Source organism: Psittacula echo (assembly GCF_963264785.1).
Source record: "Psittacula echo genome assembly, chromosome: 7".
NCBI classification, from domain to species: Eukaryota; Metazoa; Chordata; class Aves; order Psittaciformes; family Psittacidae; genus Psittacula; species Psittacula echo.
In genome coordinates this window covers 13,667,726-13,684,551 of record NC_137740.1, presented here as the reverse complement: position 1 = coordinate 13,684,551, position 16,826 = coordinate 13,667,726, and the positions used below count along the sequence as shown (strand labels likewise).

At 37.1% G+C, this 16,826-nt stretch overlaps 1 protein-coding gene across 1 annotated transcript in view; it reads right to left on the bottom strand.

Annotated features, from left to right (window-relative positions):
* AK5 (adenylate kinase 5) overlaps window positions 1-16,826 on the bottom strand; it is a gene marked incomplete at both ends in the record, with an annotated part of 92,362 nt that overhangs the window by 35,552 nt on the left and 39,984 nt on the right. Inside the window, 2 exons of the mRNA XM_080624271.1 lie at window positions 3,709-3,785; window positions 10,336-10,426. Coding sequence (XP_080480397.1) covers window positions 3,709-3,785; window positions 10,336-10,426 — 168 coding nt within the window. The remainder of the gene's footprint in view (window positions 1-3,708; window positions 3,786-10,335; window positions 10,427-16,826) is intronic.

Genomic DNA, 16,826 nt, shown 5'->3' with positions numbered 1-16,826 from the left:
CTATATGGATTGTTACCATGCGAAACTGTCTGGTTCTTCCACAAGGCATACTCAAAGAGTATGTCTGCTTTTATTTTTATTTTTTGTCAGAGTATCTTTTGGGCAGTCATTCTAAAAACCTAGATTATTCCTTCTGTAATACAGGATCTCACAGCTACAGACCTGAGAGAACAGAAAGTAGTTATTAGTGATTTGGAGAAATAAATGGGTTTTCTTCAAAAAAGAAAAAAAGTGGGTATTTCCCACCTGCCTTTCAGTGCTGTAGGGACTTAGTGATTGCAAGTGTTCTAGTCCTACAAACATTCATGCACAGCCAGTAGAAAACAATCAGCTTGCTTTTAATTTAGTTACATTAATTTAATTGCATGTTCATTTATAAAGTGTACAATACAAAGCTCAAGCTTTTTCTATGTTGTTTTTAATTCAATTTCCCCTGCCTCGTCCTCCAGAAAAGCCAAATCTTAGTCTGCGTTACTGTTGCTTTGCACTGTTTCAGCAACAGGTACCAAGTGTTTCTTGAAGTTCTTTGCTGTATTTTAGAGCACTCCTAGATGCTGATAACTGCATTGGTAGTTGGAACCATGCCACTTGTTCTCCTTATTCCTGCCTGCCGTAAGAGAGGTTACTGTGGAAGAAGTAGCATTCATCTAAAGAACTCAGATACACCTTTGCTAGCTTAGGCTACACTGGAGATTTTCCTGGCTCATTCCTATAATGAGAAAACGCAAAGGTATCTGCATATGTCCATTTCAGTTGTGCCAAGTGATACTCATGCCCAGCTGCGGCTTTGTCTTTAGTACATATTGTGTACTGCTCTAACCACCAACTCCTCTTGTTCAGTGACTACCAATATGTTCTGCTAAAATTCAACCATTTTTAGCAGCTCAGCTGTGTAAGGTTGCTTAGAAACCAGCCTTCTTATCCCCCACATTCTCATGACAGATTTCCTATGCAATAACATCACTGCATGACACATTTGTATCCTCGTATGTGTTCCTTTTCCACTTGAGATTCTCTGAGTAAAGGTTGTTGGTGCTTCACCCAATTCATAAACAGCATGTGGTAAATCAACGGAGTATTAAATCACTGCAACAGTAAAAATGAGCTCAAATTTTGAACGTGAGCAGTTCCTCGCTCCTGAATGTAGTTATTGATCTTTTCATGCAGATAGTAATTTCTAATTTTGTTTTTCAGACTGGGTAGCTGGATGCTATTATGACTTTATGACAATCTCTGCTCCCTTCTTTGCTTCTGTATAGAATACTTGCTTGCACCATTTCAAAATTGAAATGGTAAGGGCTTTTGGTTGCAATTGCTTTCTCCTTTATATTTTCTTTCTGTTTGTTCAAGGCATCTCAGATGAACTGGGCATAAAGATTTTTATTAGTGATAGAAATATTTTTTAAAATGTCACTAATAAGTATCAAAGATATCAACTTGCAGATTAACAGAATCATTGTCAGCTACTTCATATTTAATGTATCTCTCTGACTGACAGGTTTTTAGCACTGTTTTTATTCTATTTGTCCTTTTCTGTTTGCTAACAGTATTGCACTTTTGCCAGAATGGCAATGTGTTGGTCTGGCAAAATAATGAGAAAAGCTAACTGACACATCTGGTGGAAAAAGTATTTGTTATTGACCAAGACCATAAGGTCCCATTGTAGTTGTCTTTAGTCTCATGTAAAAAGCACATGCAAACTGACGCATATTAGTGGTTTTATGAATATATCATCAGTGAACCATATGGTTTGAATTATAAATCAATATAATTTTCATATATTTTTTCTGTTAATTTTATTTTGTTACTAAAAAACTTATGCTTATTATTTTAACAGCATTTCAAACATTATGTACCAAGATTATAATTTTGTTAGTGTTCATACTCTGCCAAAAGAATGTTATTTAAAATGTTAGTAAAATGCAAAATTTATATAATCCAAACATGATTTAAATATATATTCTGCTTTATAGGGCATAAAGGCCTAAATCCTGCAGTAAAGAAGTAGTACAATCAAGACAAAGATAAATTTAAGGGAGTTTCTTGGGGTAAAGAATGTTTTAAGAAGAATTTATGAAAGAATGAGATTTAAATTGGGATTTGGAGACAGAGGTAGGACATCTGAAAAAAGCTAAACGGAAATAACTGAGCCAAAAAGAACAGTGAAAGGATTGTAAACTAACAGAAATGAATAGGGCTAGAACATGTCACATGATGCAGGCGTGGATAAATTATTGCACAGAATACTGTAAAAGAAAACCAATGAATGAACAGATGATACTGAATGAAATTCAGTTTTGTTGGTCCTGTTTTTACCACTAGCTTCAAAATTCCACAATGAAAGATATCTTTTGCGAATAATGAGGCAAGAGGTGAGAAAATTCACAACTGCATTTAGTTCTGATAACAGAAACACAAAATAACATTCTTTGCCAATCCTCTCCAAATCTAGAGAAGTGTTTGTGGTATTTGTGAAGAAAATGCAAGCAGAGTTGTGTAAAAGTGAAAGACAGAAAGCAAAACATACAGAAACACCACCCTTAAGTATGGTGGTGTGATAAGCAGTTGGCTTTAAAATTATTTTAATTATAAGTCATTCTTTTAATGCTTATCCACAGCACAGCAACAAGAATAGTAACACTTATCCTTAGCACAGTATCCAAGCCACAGGAACCTCATGTGTTTCAGTTTGTGCCCATTGCCCCTTGTTCTGGCTCAGGGCACCACTAAAAAAAAAACTGACTCCATCTTCTCTGCACCCTCCCTTCAGATTTCTGTACACATTGATGAGATCTCTGAGCATTCTCTTTTCCAGGCTGAACACTCCAAGCTCTCTCAGCCTTTCCTTATAGGAAAAATGGACCAGTTCCTTAATCATCTTAGTAACCCTTCGCTGGACTCTCTTAAGCAGCTCCATATGTTGTACTGGTGAGCCCAGAACTGGACGCCGTAGTCCAGTTTTGAGGTGAAAATGAGAGGGGAAAGATGTATACAATATTTTTCCATCTCCAGCCTTCTTTCTTCCTACATATAGAGAAAACACTATCAAAATTTAGTTTTCGGATGTGGATAGAATGGTATCAGTAGAAAGGTTGGTTTCAAAACACTGTCAGCATCTGTTGTCATTTCATTCTTAAAAACACTTTTTCAAGGGGAGAATGTTTGATTTAGTTTTAGTTATGTTTCACATTTTGTACTTTCATACCTCTTTTTTGAAAAGTTTTTTACTTTCCCTTCTTAAATATACAACAGGCAAATTGTACGGTCCATTCCAATGATTCTATTTACCATGTTTTCCAACATTTTAAAATTTGTGGAGGAAACTCAGCTATCACAGAATCATGGAATGGTTGGAAAGGTCCTTAAAGCTCATCTAATTCCATCCCCCCACCACACGTAGGGACACCTTCCACTACACCAGGTTGCTCAAACCCCGTTCAACCTGGCCTTGAACATTGCCAGGGATGGAATGTACAGTAATTGAAGAAATGGAAGATATGGGCTTTTAATACCACAATAATATTCACTCTTTTCTCATAACCAGAAAGCAACCTCTGTGTATTACAGATTTACTTATATTCCACTTAAAAAGAGCTTTGGCTTAGGTACCGTTAAAGTTCCACCACCTTGTTCAGACAAATTGTAAAGCACAGTATGTACGTAAACTAGAAAACTGTCTAGAGAGAGGCCATATATACATAAAATTACCTGGTCTTCAAAGTCAAAATCTGTATAAACTGGATCATCAGAATCCATAATCAGACTGCAATCAAGTTCATTTGGTCCTAAAATAGGAAAGAAAATTAGACATCAGAAATGGATTGGACATTTTCACTTTATGTGGTGGAACACTATAACATTTCCAGTTGTCTTTGTGTATGCAAAAACTGTGATCTGAGGAACCATTCAGATTTACTGCAGTACCTGGGTGAATGGTATTCCTTTAACAAAGCCTTCAAAACATCCATAAAAGCTACCACAGATCTTAATAAGGAATGGTTATACTAAATGGTGCATTGCTTCAGCCTAGATTGTAATTTTATTGGGCAGGGTGTTCTGTGTGCCATGACTTGCAATTGTAAAATTGCCACAGGCATCTTGACTCTAGGGAGAATAAAAACTATATTTAGGAAAGAGAAAGGAAATACTATCTTGTGATTAGCAGATAAGGATCCTAGACTGATGTTGGTGGGGGACCAAAACAGCATGCTTCCAGCATCAATGGTCCCCATTCCTATCCTTCCCTTTTTCAAGGTGATAGTGTGGCTCTGCCCCTTCTCCCCATCATCTCCCTGTAGAAGGATCAGCAAGTCATGCATATTCTTGCACTTGGGATGACAAAGTGTATCAAGGCTTCAGCTGCTGAGAAGCCTTGATCTGGCTGAGCTTTACAGTTTAGCTTCAGCAGGTTAAGAGAAATTTGCCTTGGTATTTCAAGAAATCATATAGGGGGTAATCATTGCTAAACCACAATGGGAGGATAAACCACTAATCATCTTTTACATAAACAAAGGAAAGGTATAGCATGACATATATTCTGGCATTATCACCCCATTTAGATTATCTCATTCCTGAGCAAGGAATGTCTCCTGTACCCGCTAGATTGTGAAGCCCTAAACCAAATCCTGTACATGTTCAACACACATTAAAATATCAATAGGTGTATTTTTCACAGCATTGTTAGAATAACAAAAGTATGGTAATGAATCACAGAGATCTAAAAATTGTGACCAGCCAGTAGCCACAGGTGAGTCCAACCACTATCTTCATGTGGGAAGCAACAGGAAACACCAGGGGAAGTGTAAGATGTGCATTGGTTTGTGCCCTTATGTCCCCAGACCAGCTCAGTGGTGAGAAAGAGACTATAGCTCTCTCCCTCCCGGGTTACAGGTGTGTCTATCTGGTATGATGCTCCTGCAAGCACTGGCAGTGAGGATACATAGTGTTAAGACTATTGCTGACCTGGAGTTTTCTCACCATTGTAGATGTATGCTTCCTGTGACAAGCATTATCAATAACAGATTTTGCAGTTCAATTTGTGCCTGATGCATTTATGTATTATCTGCTTTTGTTTGCTTTTAAAGCTTACATAGTAATAATCTATGTAGGTGGTGAACTAAACATCTCTAAGAGAACACACTGGATGTCACAATGGCTAAAACCATAACTGTTTAGTAGAGATGATGATTCCAGGGTGTCTTAGTTTGCAATCCATATTACAGTTGCTGCCAAATTAATCTTTGATGCAATCCTAGAATATGCAAGAGATCCCATGGAAAGAGCTGGGTCTACCATCTGCTGGTGGGTTTTGGGTCCCCCCCACTGTTCATGTATACTATATCAGGTTGCTATAAAAGAAGTAACAGAAATGGATTATACCCTTGCTGCCATCCAATGTCACATATGTATATGCAGCATGTTATCTGGCACATACACTTTACGATCTTTAGAAAATACCTGTGTGTAAAAGATACATGCAACCAAATAGATTTACAACTGCTGAGAGAATATTACTTTTTTGATTTATTTTACACAGCTGACATCTTGCTCTTAATATTGTATCATCGTTGGTAATATAACTAAGCCTTAATCATCACCAGCATTCACCTATCTTGACACATCAATCACTTTTAAAGGCCCTTGTGTGCAAGTATTTGATTAATTGTCACTTAACCAGTGAGAGCAGTATGTATCCTTAGCTAGAAATGTTAGTATGAAATATGGTGCTGCAAACTTAAATGTAAAGGTCAGGCTGAAAATGAATACTCATACATAATGTATCTTAAGCGATGAAAGCCATAATGGTTATACAATTTTAATATGGTCAAGCATCTTAAGGCCCATTTTCTTGAACTAGGACACCAATTTCCTTGGGGAAGCATAACTCTTTTCTAGGGTATATTCAAGTAAGGTCAGGAAAATTGAAAACATATTGCTTTTCTTTCTTTGTTCAATAAAAACTAACAAACTCCATAACCATCTATCACTGAACAGCATACAGACTTCTCTACCCTTCTCAAATTGCCTCAAGACAAATCTACCAGAAGTTAACTGAAGCAAATGGCTACTCCCAGGGCAAGACAAAATAACAAGGGGACATACAAGAGTACTTGTAATATCCCTGGTGCAGTATGAATAAGGATGAGTAGTTTGCTATTGTCCAGCTCAGTTTGTTGTTGGAGGGAGCATATTTTGTTGAGTTCAGACTAAATCTTGCTAAAACAGGTCTTCTGGGGAGAGCAACAGGCTCACTAACTAACTGCTAGTATGTGTGGCAGCAGAAGTGTACCAGAAAGCCACTTCTACTGGGAGTCAGTAATTATGGTAGGAGGTAAAGCTGCTGAGGAGGCTAAAGCCAAGGGGAAAGTGTTAGGTTTTTGAAGCTCAAGTTGCAATCAGCACCACTTTATGTAAAACTTTTGGCAGTGTTTAGCTGTAAAGAGAAACACAAAATATTGGCTTAAGGAAAAGGGGAAGACTGGTGAAAGCATTTGGAAGCAAACATGCCCTGCTGCTTTCAGTGAGTCTGAGGGCTGCACATCTCCTACTCTGACAGCAAAACAGGGGATTGTAAATAAGGCTCATTGCCTTTTCTGATAAGTCGTGGTTTTCCTTTGACATGTTGGTGCACTGAGAACTAGGCTATAAAAAATGAATACTTGCTTGCCATTGGAGAAAAGTCTTACAGTCTGAATTGTCCTAATTCCTTTCAAAGGCATGCCCCATTCCACCAGGTAATCTCAGCTCTTAGTTACCTTAGAGCCTTCCTGTGCTTGTATGAACCTATTGCAGTTGATCTAAGTAACTGTATCAATTTCAAAAAGGGAAACTCAACCACTAAAAAAAACCTCCATCGAATTAAGAAACTGCATTGAAAGCTCTCTGCCGTGGGGAAATAGCTTGCAAGCAGCTGACCTGAAAAGGCACTCTTGCAACTTAAAATATGTTTCTTCAATTTCACTGCATGCATAAAGTAGAGATAAGGGGAAACCTGGTCATTTTCATGTGCCCTGTGATTTCCCTGGGGGAAAACCAAGAGGATTTTATTAGGTCCAGTACTGCACAATTAAAAAATAAATCAGTTGGAAATTTTTATTCAATCCTCATTAAATGAATAATCAGCTCTCCAGGGAGGAGCAGGCTGCTGAAAAAAAGAAACAGCAGAGCAGCTAGAATGCATTCCTTTTTTTTTTCTTTTTTTTTTTTTTTTTTTTTTTTTTCCTGGGGTTTCTTTTCTGACACTGAAGACATCATTCACAAAGATTAGTCTTGCAGAAACCCAGAGGATCCACTGACACAGCACTTAGGGACGAGTTGAAGTAATGGCTGGCTGCAGTTGTACAAGGGTGTGCAGACAAGAGATCTTCCTGCCAGGTCTGACAGTCAGGGTGAATGACTCCCCTGCCCCTGGAGGGTTGCAGGGCTGTGTTCAGTTACTTCCTTCACCATGAGGCTATACTTCTAAATTTTATGCCACATTTTACATATTATTTGTTGCTCCTCATTTGAACTGCACAGGATTAGTTATGGACAGCTGAGCGGGTATGGCTATTACAGCAGATGTGTGATTCCCACCCCAGAAATGCACCCCGGAGCCCAAGGGCATAATGGCCATAAATGTCTCTGGTTCTGTAAAATATTTCAGTGTTCTGAGCCTGGGTGCATGTCACTTTCTCTGAAAGTATCACTTTTCCCAAATGCAAATGTCACACATCGCTTTTTCACAATTCATTAAATTAATTTATACAATGAAACTAAATTGTACCGATCTGTCTAAATTTATCTGCAGTTGATTTAACTTCCCACTACAAGGTATCTATACACCATCATGTGAGTTAATTAAGTCTGCTTCTTGGACCATTTGTGTTTTGGCAAATCAGCTAATGTATTTCCAATCCTTGCTTATATTCATTACTTATTTCAAATCCTGATAGCAGTTCTATTCAATATGGTTCACTGGCTTGAATATGCCCATACTCATATTTTAACAACTATAGTATTTGCACTGTTCAACACTGACTGTCATAAAAGTAATCTAAGACTATCCTGTGAAATATGTTGCTTCTCTTAATAGCATGTTTAAGCTCAATAAAATAAAATGCCTTTTTATGTTATAGAACATGCTCTGAAGCACTGTCTAACAACTTAATGCATGTTGCATATAAGCACTTGGGCAAGACAAATGCTTAAGAAGATAAATTTCAAGTGGAATATAATAGAAATAATTTACTGAAGGACTGATTAGCATTAGAATGGTTACATTGTAATCCTTCTCTTGGTAAGATGCTTCTAATACAAATTTTATTGCAACCTTACACTCTTGAATTTCATGACAGGTTGCTCATAGCAACAGTCTTAATATGTCATAGAAGGCAATGAGAAAATCATATTTTAATTTAGAAAATAGTTTTCTTTCAGTATATATTCTTACATAGTTGATTACAACTGGATTTTACAGGTATAACATGAAATAGATTGATATGGAGGCATGAAAATATTAGAAATACTGTTTACATTAGCTGCTACTAACTAAAATATACTGTAATAGCACTAATAAGATTAAAAGACAAAGAGTGAGATCAAGGCAATGCTGGAACTGCAACTCTAGAAATTAAATATCTGGTCTCATAGGACCTCTAGAAATCCTATTTCTTGATGGTTGAACTTGATGATCTTAAAGGTCTTTTCCAACCTAAATGATTCTATGATTCTACTTTGAATCTCCTTACTATTATTGGTACTCAGGTTAGGCACAAATTCGATGATTATGGCATGGCTTCTGATAAAGCTCATAGCTCTCCAGTTAGTTCAGTGAGGGATTTATTAAGTAGATCAGATTTTCAAGGAACTGACTGAAACTCATCTAGAATCACTACCATTTTTTTGCAAACTGTTTACCTTTTGTCAGTCTCTTAGAGCAGCACCTTTATCCCACTTCTTTCATCTTGCTATTCAGTACTTAGCTCATTTAAGCAGGGAATCAACAGGTATCCATTAATACAATGCTATACATTGTGAATGCCATTTTAGGTTTGAAGTCATTCTCTTGCCTCTAGGAATAAGGCTAAGCACAAAAGAGGTAAGTATGCCACCTAGTCTTTATTCTTGTGTGCATCTTATCACAAAGCTGACCACTAAAAACCTGGGGTTTTAGCTAACACTTTATATCATTCTCAGTCTCCCACCCCGTCTTGATAATTCATCTTTTTGTAATTTTGAACATTATCAAAAATAGCCTTACAGGTGGGTTTTGTAGGCTAGCTAGCTTGGAACCCCCCTTTCAAATCTTCAAAATACAGCCTAATCATCCTGTCTGAAGCACTTCTCTTTGCAGATATATTCCTAGCAGAAAAAAGTAATCCTCCCCTTTGTCAAAAAAAGACAATAGATGTATTGCTACTACGAGACCACATTGTGCTTCATCAACTCCTTCTTCCTTAGCAGCTCTCAGATGATTGCTCACGATTACAAATACCTGGAGCTACCCTGTCTGCCAAATTGTTGTAGATGAGTTTTCCCTTAAACAGGGGGGAGATCACATACACAATATTTTTCTACTACACATATCTAATTTTTGTTTTAATAAAGCTAGTAAATTTTACAGGAAAATATGTCACTAAAAATTTCTTTTTCTTTTTGTATACTGTTTCTGGAGACGTTTATAACCTCATCTACCTATATAACCCTCATGGTCTACTTGGAAAGCAGCCAGGGATGCCATCTGTAAAAAGAAAAGGTTGTGAAGTTATCAGGGAACATTTTCCTGTTCCCCTTAAGGAAAATATTTGACAGATGTTATGAATTTTCACTGCTTTGATTTTTACCTTCAATTCTTTTGCAGTCTTTTGTCCCTCAAAGGCTTTTACTTTGAAGACATTCAAGCCTCAGTAAGCACAAATAATAAATATACAAATAAATAAAACTCCCAAACATATGACTAATAGTCACGCGTAGCTTCAGAATCAGTACCAATTATTAGGGAGGAAGTATTATTAGTCTCATAGGACTAGTTTTATGGTGAACACTGAGGTATCACCTGAAACTGCTGACAACTGGAATTGATCAACTTACGAAGATTTTGTATTAGTAATATAGTTGTTTAGTGGACTATCTATAGTATTTTAAGGTGAACTTGTAGATAAAAAAGATGTTAGGTGGGTTGTATGACGCTTCCAAGTGTAATGATACTTTTTTGCCCATAATTATGCAGCTGTTTGAGACTGGTCAAGACTTTGCTACAGTACATACACGCATACTTGAGGAATATGAAAAAGGCATCCCACCAATATCAAACGCAATATAAAAAGGTAGTTCTTTAACTCTTACTTAACTCACCTGTTGCAGCCTCTTTGTTCGCAAATAGTTTATTCTCAACTGCCGAACTTATGTCAAAGAACACTTCTTCTTCATCTCTGTCTGCATCAAACTTAAAAAAAAAAAAAGTTGGTAATCAGACACTTCTTGCTGCTTGGCTATGTTTTACAGAAATATGATTTTATTAAATTAAAGGACATTTAATTACAGTTGCTCTGGATTTTTTCTTATTTCTTGAATTGAGGCCAGGTACATTACTATGGAAAAAATGGAATACTGTAATCTCAAATTACAGAAGCAAGCAAATAATGGTCACAGCAGATGACTATTTTCAGTCTTTCTGTATGTTCAGTGATGTCTGCTTTACGATGTGGAATGAACCCCCAGGGCAAAAAACATTAGATTAGTGCTTCCAAACTCATGAGCTTCAGTGGGCTTTTTCTTCAAGTCTGAGCCTGTTGTGCACCTCTTCAGATGTCTTGCCAACACCCACCTGCCATGGTAAAGATAACAGGCAAGAGGAAAAGCCATGGAGAAAGAGGTTCAAATCCTAATAGGACCTTTGCTGCAGATGCTAACCTTTATATAGATGAAGTTGTTTTCCAAGTATCTCTGAATACAGCGTGATACTTAATTTTAGAGAGATACTGAGCTGCTTGTCCAACACCCACCATTGCAAAATCAGTATCATGCTTTGCCTTATGATGACTTACGTATTATCTATATTACTTAAGCTGTTTTGTCACTGGTAATGAGATTTGCTTTCTTATGGAATTTTCCATCATCATCTCAAGGTAAACTCAGAGGCAAATACCAGCTCAAGAATTTAAAGTGGCAGATGCCAGAAAATAGTGGAAAAATAAGGAAAGACTATCAAAAAGACAATCAAGGATTCTACAAACTGCGTCTGTGTGAATAAAAGAAAATAGAAGCTTGTTGGAGACCAGAGTATACGAGAGTGCAGCAACCATTGCAGAAAGTTTGCTGCGAAAAAGCTTAACTTCAACACCTGTGTGCTCAAATCTTCATTGGTATTAGTCACAACTTAAATATTCATGGTTTTAATATTTAGCTTTATGCTTAGCTCAGCCCTAGACTTCATTACTATCATAGATAAGTCTACTATAATCATCAATACAGAGAATTTTCTGACTGGCTTTTCGAATTGAGTTTCTGTCTCTGACCCTGAGAACCACTAAGAAGTTCATCCTGTGATGTGGGCAGACATTTATCTATTCTTGAGGAGTTCTTAAGTCATTCAGTGTTACTCAAAACTCAAAGCATTATTTTTTATTTATAAAGCAGAAATTTGCTTCTGTTTACCTGTTAGAAGGTTTACATCTTAACTTGTGTCAAAACTGGGGCTTGTGGAAGAACATATCTTAAAGTTTTTGGGCTACCGTTAAGAAATTTATTATCCATGCACAAAGAGCAGCTTTGAGATTTCTTTGTCGATGTCCTGGGTTCAGCAGTAGCAGTCATTTTTCTCTTTTAAGAAAAGAGTATTGATCTTAGCATTAGCCTGTGCCTGAGGAAGTGTGGGGATATGCTTTTCTGTCACTTCTCAGCAAAAAATGTACATGTTTCATTAGATATGGTAGGGAAGACTTATCATAAAATATAATGTTTGTGGATATGTGTACACATAAAACCCAGTAAATTGTAATTGGGTTGTGTCTGATTGTTACTGTGTAGGTCACACCACACTTGAAGAGATGACAGGTTTGCTTTCTCATTAGTACCATTCCTCTGAATAATACAGTTTACCATAAAAAAACCCACATGATCAATCTCAAAACATTCTGAAGATTCCAAGAATTTGAAACATCGACTTCCTCCATTCAAAGAACACCAGCTGTGCTTCAGTACTCTGAAAATCTGGGTTTTGTAATGAAAGCCTATATTGTCACCCAAAGAAAACCAATTATTTGAAGCTTGCACATAGACTCAGTTTTCCCCTCATAAAATGAGAATTGTAATACTCTGAGCCACAGGAAGACAAGCAGCTTTCAAAGAGAAATTATTTTTGAAAGAAACCAAGTAACCATGTGAGTTCTGTACTTCACCAAATTGCTAAACATTTTAAAATGAAATCCTTGTGATAATTATTGGAGGCTTGAATGAAACATAAAAGGTACTCAAACAACCCTATTCACAAAGAACAAACAGCAGTAAAACCCGCATTTTTAGTAGACCATGTCTATAAATCAATAGGTTCCTTTCCCTCTGAAAACAAATCCCAACTTCAAAATATAGCTCTTGGCAATTGAATTATCTACTGTATCTTTATGGATGGCTTAGTTCAATTATAGTTAAGGCCTATGTTTTATAGAAATATGATTCTATTAATCATGTCAGTGAAAGAACTTGTAAAACACAAGACACTGTATTGTTATTTGAATTGATATCATCTTTACCATTGATACAGGAAGAAGCAAAGTACCTCTTCCCTGTGAGGTCAATGGGGTTTCAGGTTTGAACTCTCTCTACTGTTTACCTCAACGAGGCACTGATGACGGTTTTGTACTTCACTGTCTCTATTTTGTTGGACTGGGAAAGATGAGGGAGACCTCTGAGGACAAGAGAATCATATTCCTTTAAGAGCCAGCCTAAATCTCTGAGCCAAGAAAGGCTTCACAAACCTTTCTGAAGAACATTTGGGGGCTATGCTTGCTAAGAATCCAGGAAGTCTTTCGCCTGCCCAACACAGACATGTGGAAGCTGCTGGGCAGCAATCTCCACATCACTTCTATGAGTGGTCCCGCTTTCAAGATTTATCTCCCTATGACAAAGGAAAGTACCAGAGGCTTTTTCTACCTTCTCTCCTCAGTCAGCTCAGTAATGGTGTTTCTGTGGGAGAAAGAGGTAATAAAACATCATTTGGGAGGATGTAAATTTAACAACACCCACACACTGTAGTTACACCACATACTGTTCTGCTTCCACCTGGTTTGGGGGAACACATCCCAAGGATTAAAGCAGGAACAAGAACAGATCTCTGAATCATAGAATGGTTATGGTTGGAAAAGACCTTAAGATTATCAAAGATTTCGTTTTAGCTGATTTTCAGCTAGTTTTGCTTTGCTCTGACATCACGATTAAATAAAGAAATTACTCGTAGAAGTCACATACCTCAGTATATGTTGATTTTATATTTTTTTAAATAAATGGTGACTCCAAGAATGATGGGCTTTCTGGAAAGTTTATCCCAGTTTCATGTGAACATAGTTGAATTGGAGGATTTGATGCTGGCACAGTTATATCTCAGAATGATGGAAAATATTTTCTAGATTTGTGCTGTAAATAATTCTAGGGAATAATAATTCTAGGGAAAGTAAATAGTTCTAGGGAAAGCAAGTTGTACTTGCTGCTCTCAGAGAGAAAATGGTTAGTGTTTGTAAATAAGCACCCAATAAATCCCAGCCAACAGAAGGAGCTTCACAGAAAAATACCTGAGTTGTTGAACATTGTGAATCTCACTGGTCAATGATGATAAATGGAGGTTTGGTAATACCAAATATACCTCTGTATATATTGTTTGGTTTGTTTGTTTTTTTTTTTTTTTAATAAAAACAGCTTTCTCCTCATGTGTTTTCAAGGGAAGCGTCAAGGAAACTGCAGTTAACTAGAATTCTGGGTGAGGGTGAAGTGATTCAGCCTGGCACTGCCCCCTGAAGACTGATTCAGCCCTAATGCCACTGCTAGTCTCTGCAGGTGGTTTATCCAAAGTGACAGCCCCAAAATAAAGGGAAAGCCTAATAGTCGTTCAAATTACAGCACAGGGAAACTAGAAAGAAATCTGCTTGCAGCAGACTCAAAGGGAGCTATTCTTTGTGCACTTTGAAATAAAGTTAGAATAGAAGAAAGCATAGCCCACCCCTCCTCCCCAGGTACATAGGTGTAGTTAAATAACATTTGCAACAGTAGATGACAATGGCCTCTATTTTAGAACATGATGGATGTCAATGAAAATAAAATAAACCATGTCCAAATTAAAATAATAGCATTGGGCTGATTGCTCTATGGCAATATTCCAATCCACCTCAAAATCAAATATGATTACAGGAATTGGATGATGAATGCTCTATTTGCTCTCTTTGCTGGCAAAGACTCCAACAATAACTGCAGTTCATTCATGTCTTGAGCATTTTCCTAGCCATTGAAACATGTCACATATAGAAATGCCCTAAATATTGTACATTTAAAGGTACAGGTGACCTGATTATTAGACCCACCTGCTGCAAGGTGGTCTTTCGACCTCTTGGACTTGCCTCAGTAGAAAGTTATTTGTCACTGGTCTTCAAGAGCAGGAGTGAGCACAGACTGCTAAGTCTCTCACCACTGTAGTCAATGCTGGTCAGGAGAAAAAAACCCAAAGGAGTTGCTTTGAATTTTATTTAAGTCACTTCTTCAGGTAGGGACCTTCCTGAGGTGCTTGACTGATCTTTGGCTGTGGAAAACAGGCCATCAGACCTCCAGTCATATAAATAGGATAGGAGATTTTTTTTTCTGTTAGACAAAGCAATGTCTCTAAAGGGAGATTTATAGTGAAAAATTAAGTGAACAGGAGTCGGGTTGTGCTGCTTAGTCAGGGGGTCTAAGTAGATGTAGGAACAGGAGTGCTGAATGGAACCCAAGTGATTATGACATCAAGGTGTTTGGCACAAAGGTGATAGCTCCTGGATGCTCAGAGCACTGCTAGTATCCACAGCTGATAAATTGGAGGGAATTCCAGATGGACTGTGAGAATGATTACTTGCTTACCATGTCTAATAAGGGAAGAATTAGGGCTGAGATCAGAGAAGGCTGAAAAATATGTTTCCTGTACCTTTCTGTGGGAAAGAGAAATTTTAGAAGGAGTTGCTATATGAAGCAGACAGAATTGTAATATGCAAGGATGAAAACAAGTGAGTCAAATTCAGAATTGAAGGAAGCAGCAAAATTTATTCCTATGCCAGTTTCTTTACTGCTTAATTAACCATAATTGGCAATGGATTCCCCATGAATTGAAAAATTTACATACTGTTCCTAAAAAGAATTGATTAGAGTCTGCAGTTTAAAAATTGCTCTATATAGCTATAGCTGTCACTTCTAACTTTATAATCATTAACCAGCTATATGTGGAAGTGAAACACAATTATTGTTTAGGAAGTAGAGAAATCATCTGTATATTGTTACCTGAAACAGAGGAGGGTGTGACACATAACTGTGCCACAGTTATCCCATGTTTTTCAAACAGATATCTAGTTTAGAAGTCTGATTGTACCACTGTCGGAGTGTTGGTAGTTTTTGGTGGAAAAGGTGACAATCCTTTAGGTGGTAACATAAAGAGAGTCATAAGATTGAGCAAGTTATAATGATTTTTATGTGCTAGTAGCTACAACTGTGACAAGAACAACTCACTATTTTTATTCAGACTGGTTTAGGCAAGGGTTTGTGAAGGGTTTCTGAAGGAGCGAAAGCATAAATAAGAAATAGTTTCATTTTAATCTTGGTAATACTAAAAAGTGAAGTGAAACGCATTTACGTATAGAAGTGCTGCTTATGATTCCCAGACACCCACAAAGAAATGCTTTTATTAATGTTGCTCCATCCCTGATTTGCTTCTCTTGATAATTACAAGCTAACTGACTGGTGCAGCTACTGCTACAGAACTGTGGAAAAAGGAATAAAAAAAAAATCAGCAATATGGGAAAACAGTAAAAATATGTGAGGAAAAATACATAGGGAAGGGTAATAACCATTGGGAAGGGAGGACAGGAAAAAAGAGTTGAAGGCTTGTATAGGAAAAATAATAGAGAGGGACTGAGGAATGAATGTGCAGACTGGGAACTCAGGGAACATTTCCTTATTATAAAGTACTCACAGAATCATAGAACAGTTTGGGTTGGAAAGGACCTTAAGATCATCTAGTTTCAACCCCCCCAACCAAAAAAAATCCCTCTGGAGGAGCCGCAGGCAGTAGGACACAGTTCCCCACCACCCTGCTACCAGCAACACTGCCCTAGTGAGCAGCCCCAGCCCCTGCCCCAACTTCTAACACTACTACTTAATAAAAAGCAAAACAAAACAGAAACAAAAAACCTCCAAAACACCATAAAATGGGAGGAGGGAACATAGGGAAGACATATTTCTCTGTAATCCATTCCTTTAGTTCCACTATTTTCTATCTTTTGTATCAAATACTCTGAGATCTCAGATTAATTTTTTATAAGACCTTTTATCACGTACAGAAGAAAATCTACAACTGAAATTATACTAGAGTTTACCAGTGATTAATAAAAAATGATGCAATTAGCAGAGGTCATAAATTTGTATTGGACAGAAATTTAGAAAAGAAACTGAATGGAGATTTTATCACCATTAATACAATCCTAAGGAATACTTTGGGTTATCTAAAATAAACCAATTAGCACCTTATTTTTTACCACAGCAGTTCCACACAGGATTCATAAATCATTGCAGAGTTCCCATGTTTTATTATTAGAGTTTCTCAAGTTTGTTTGTCAACT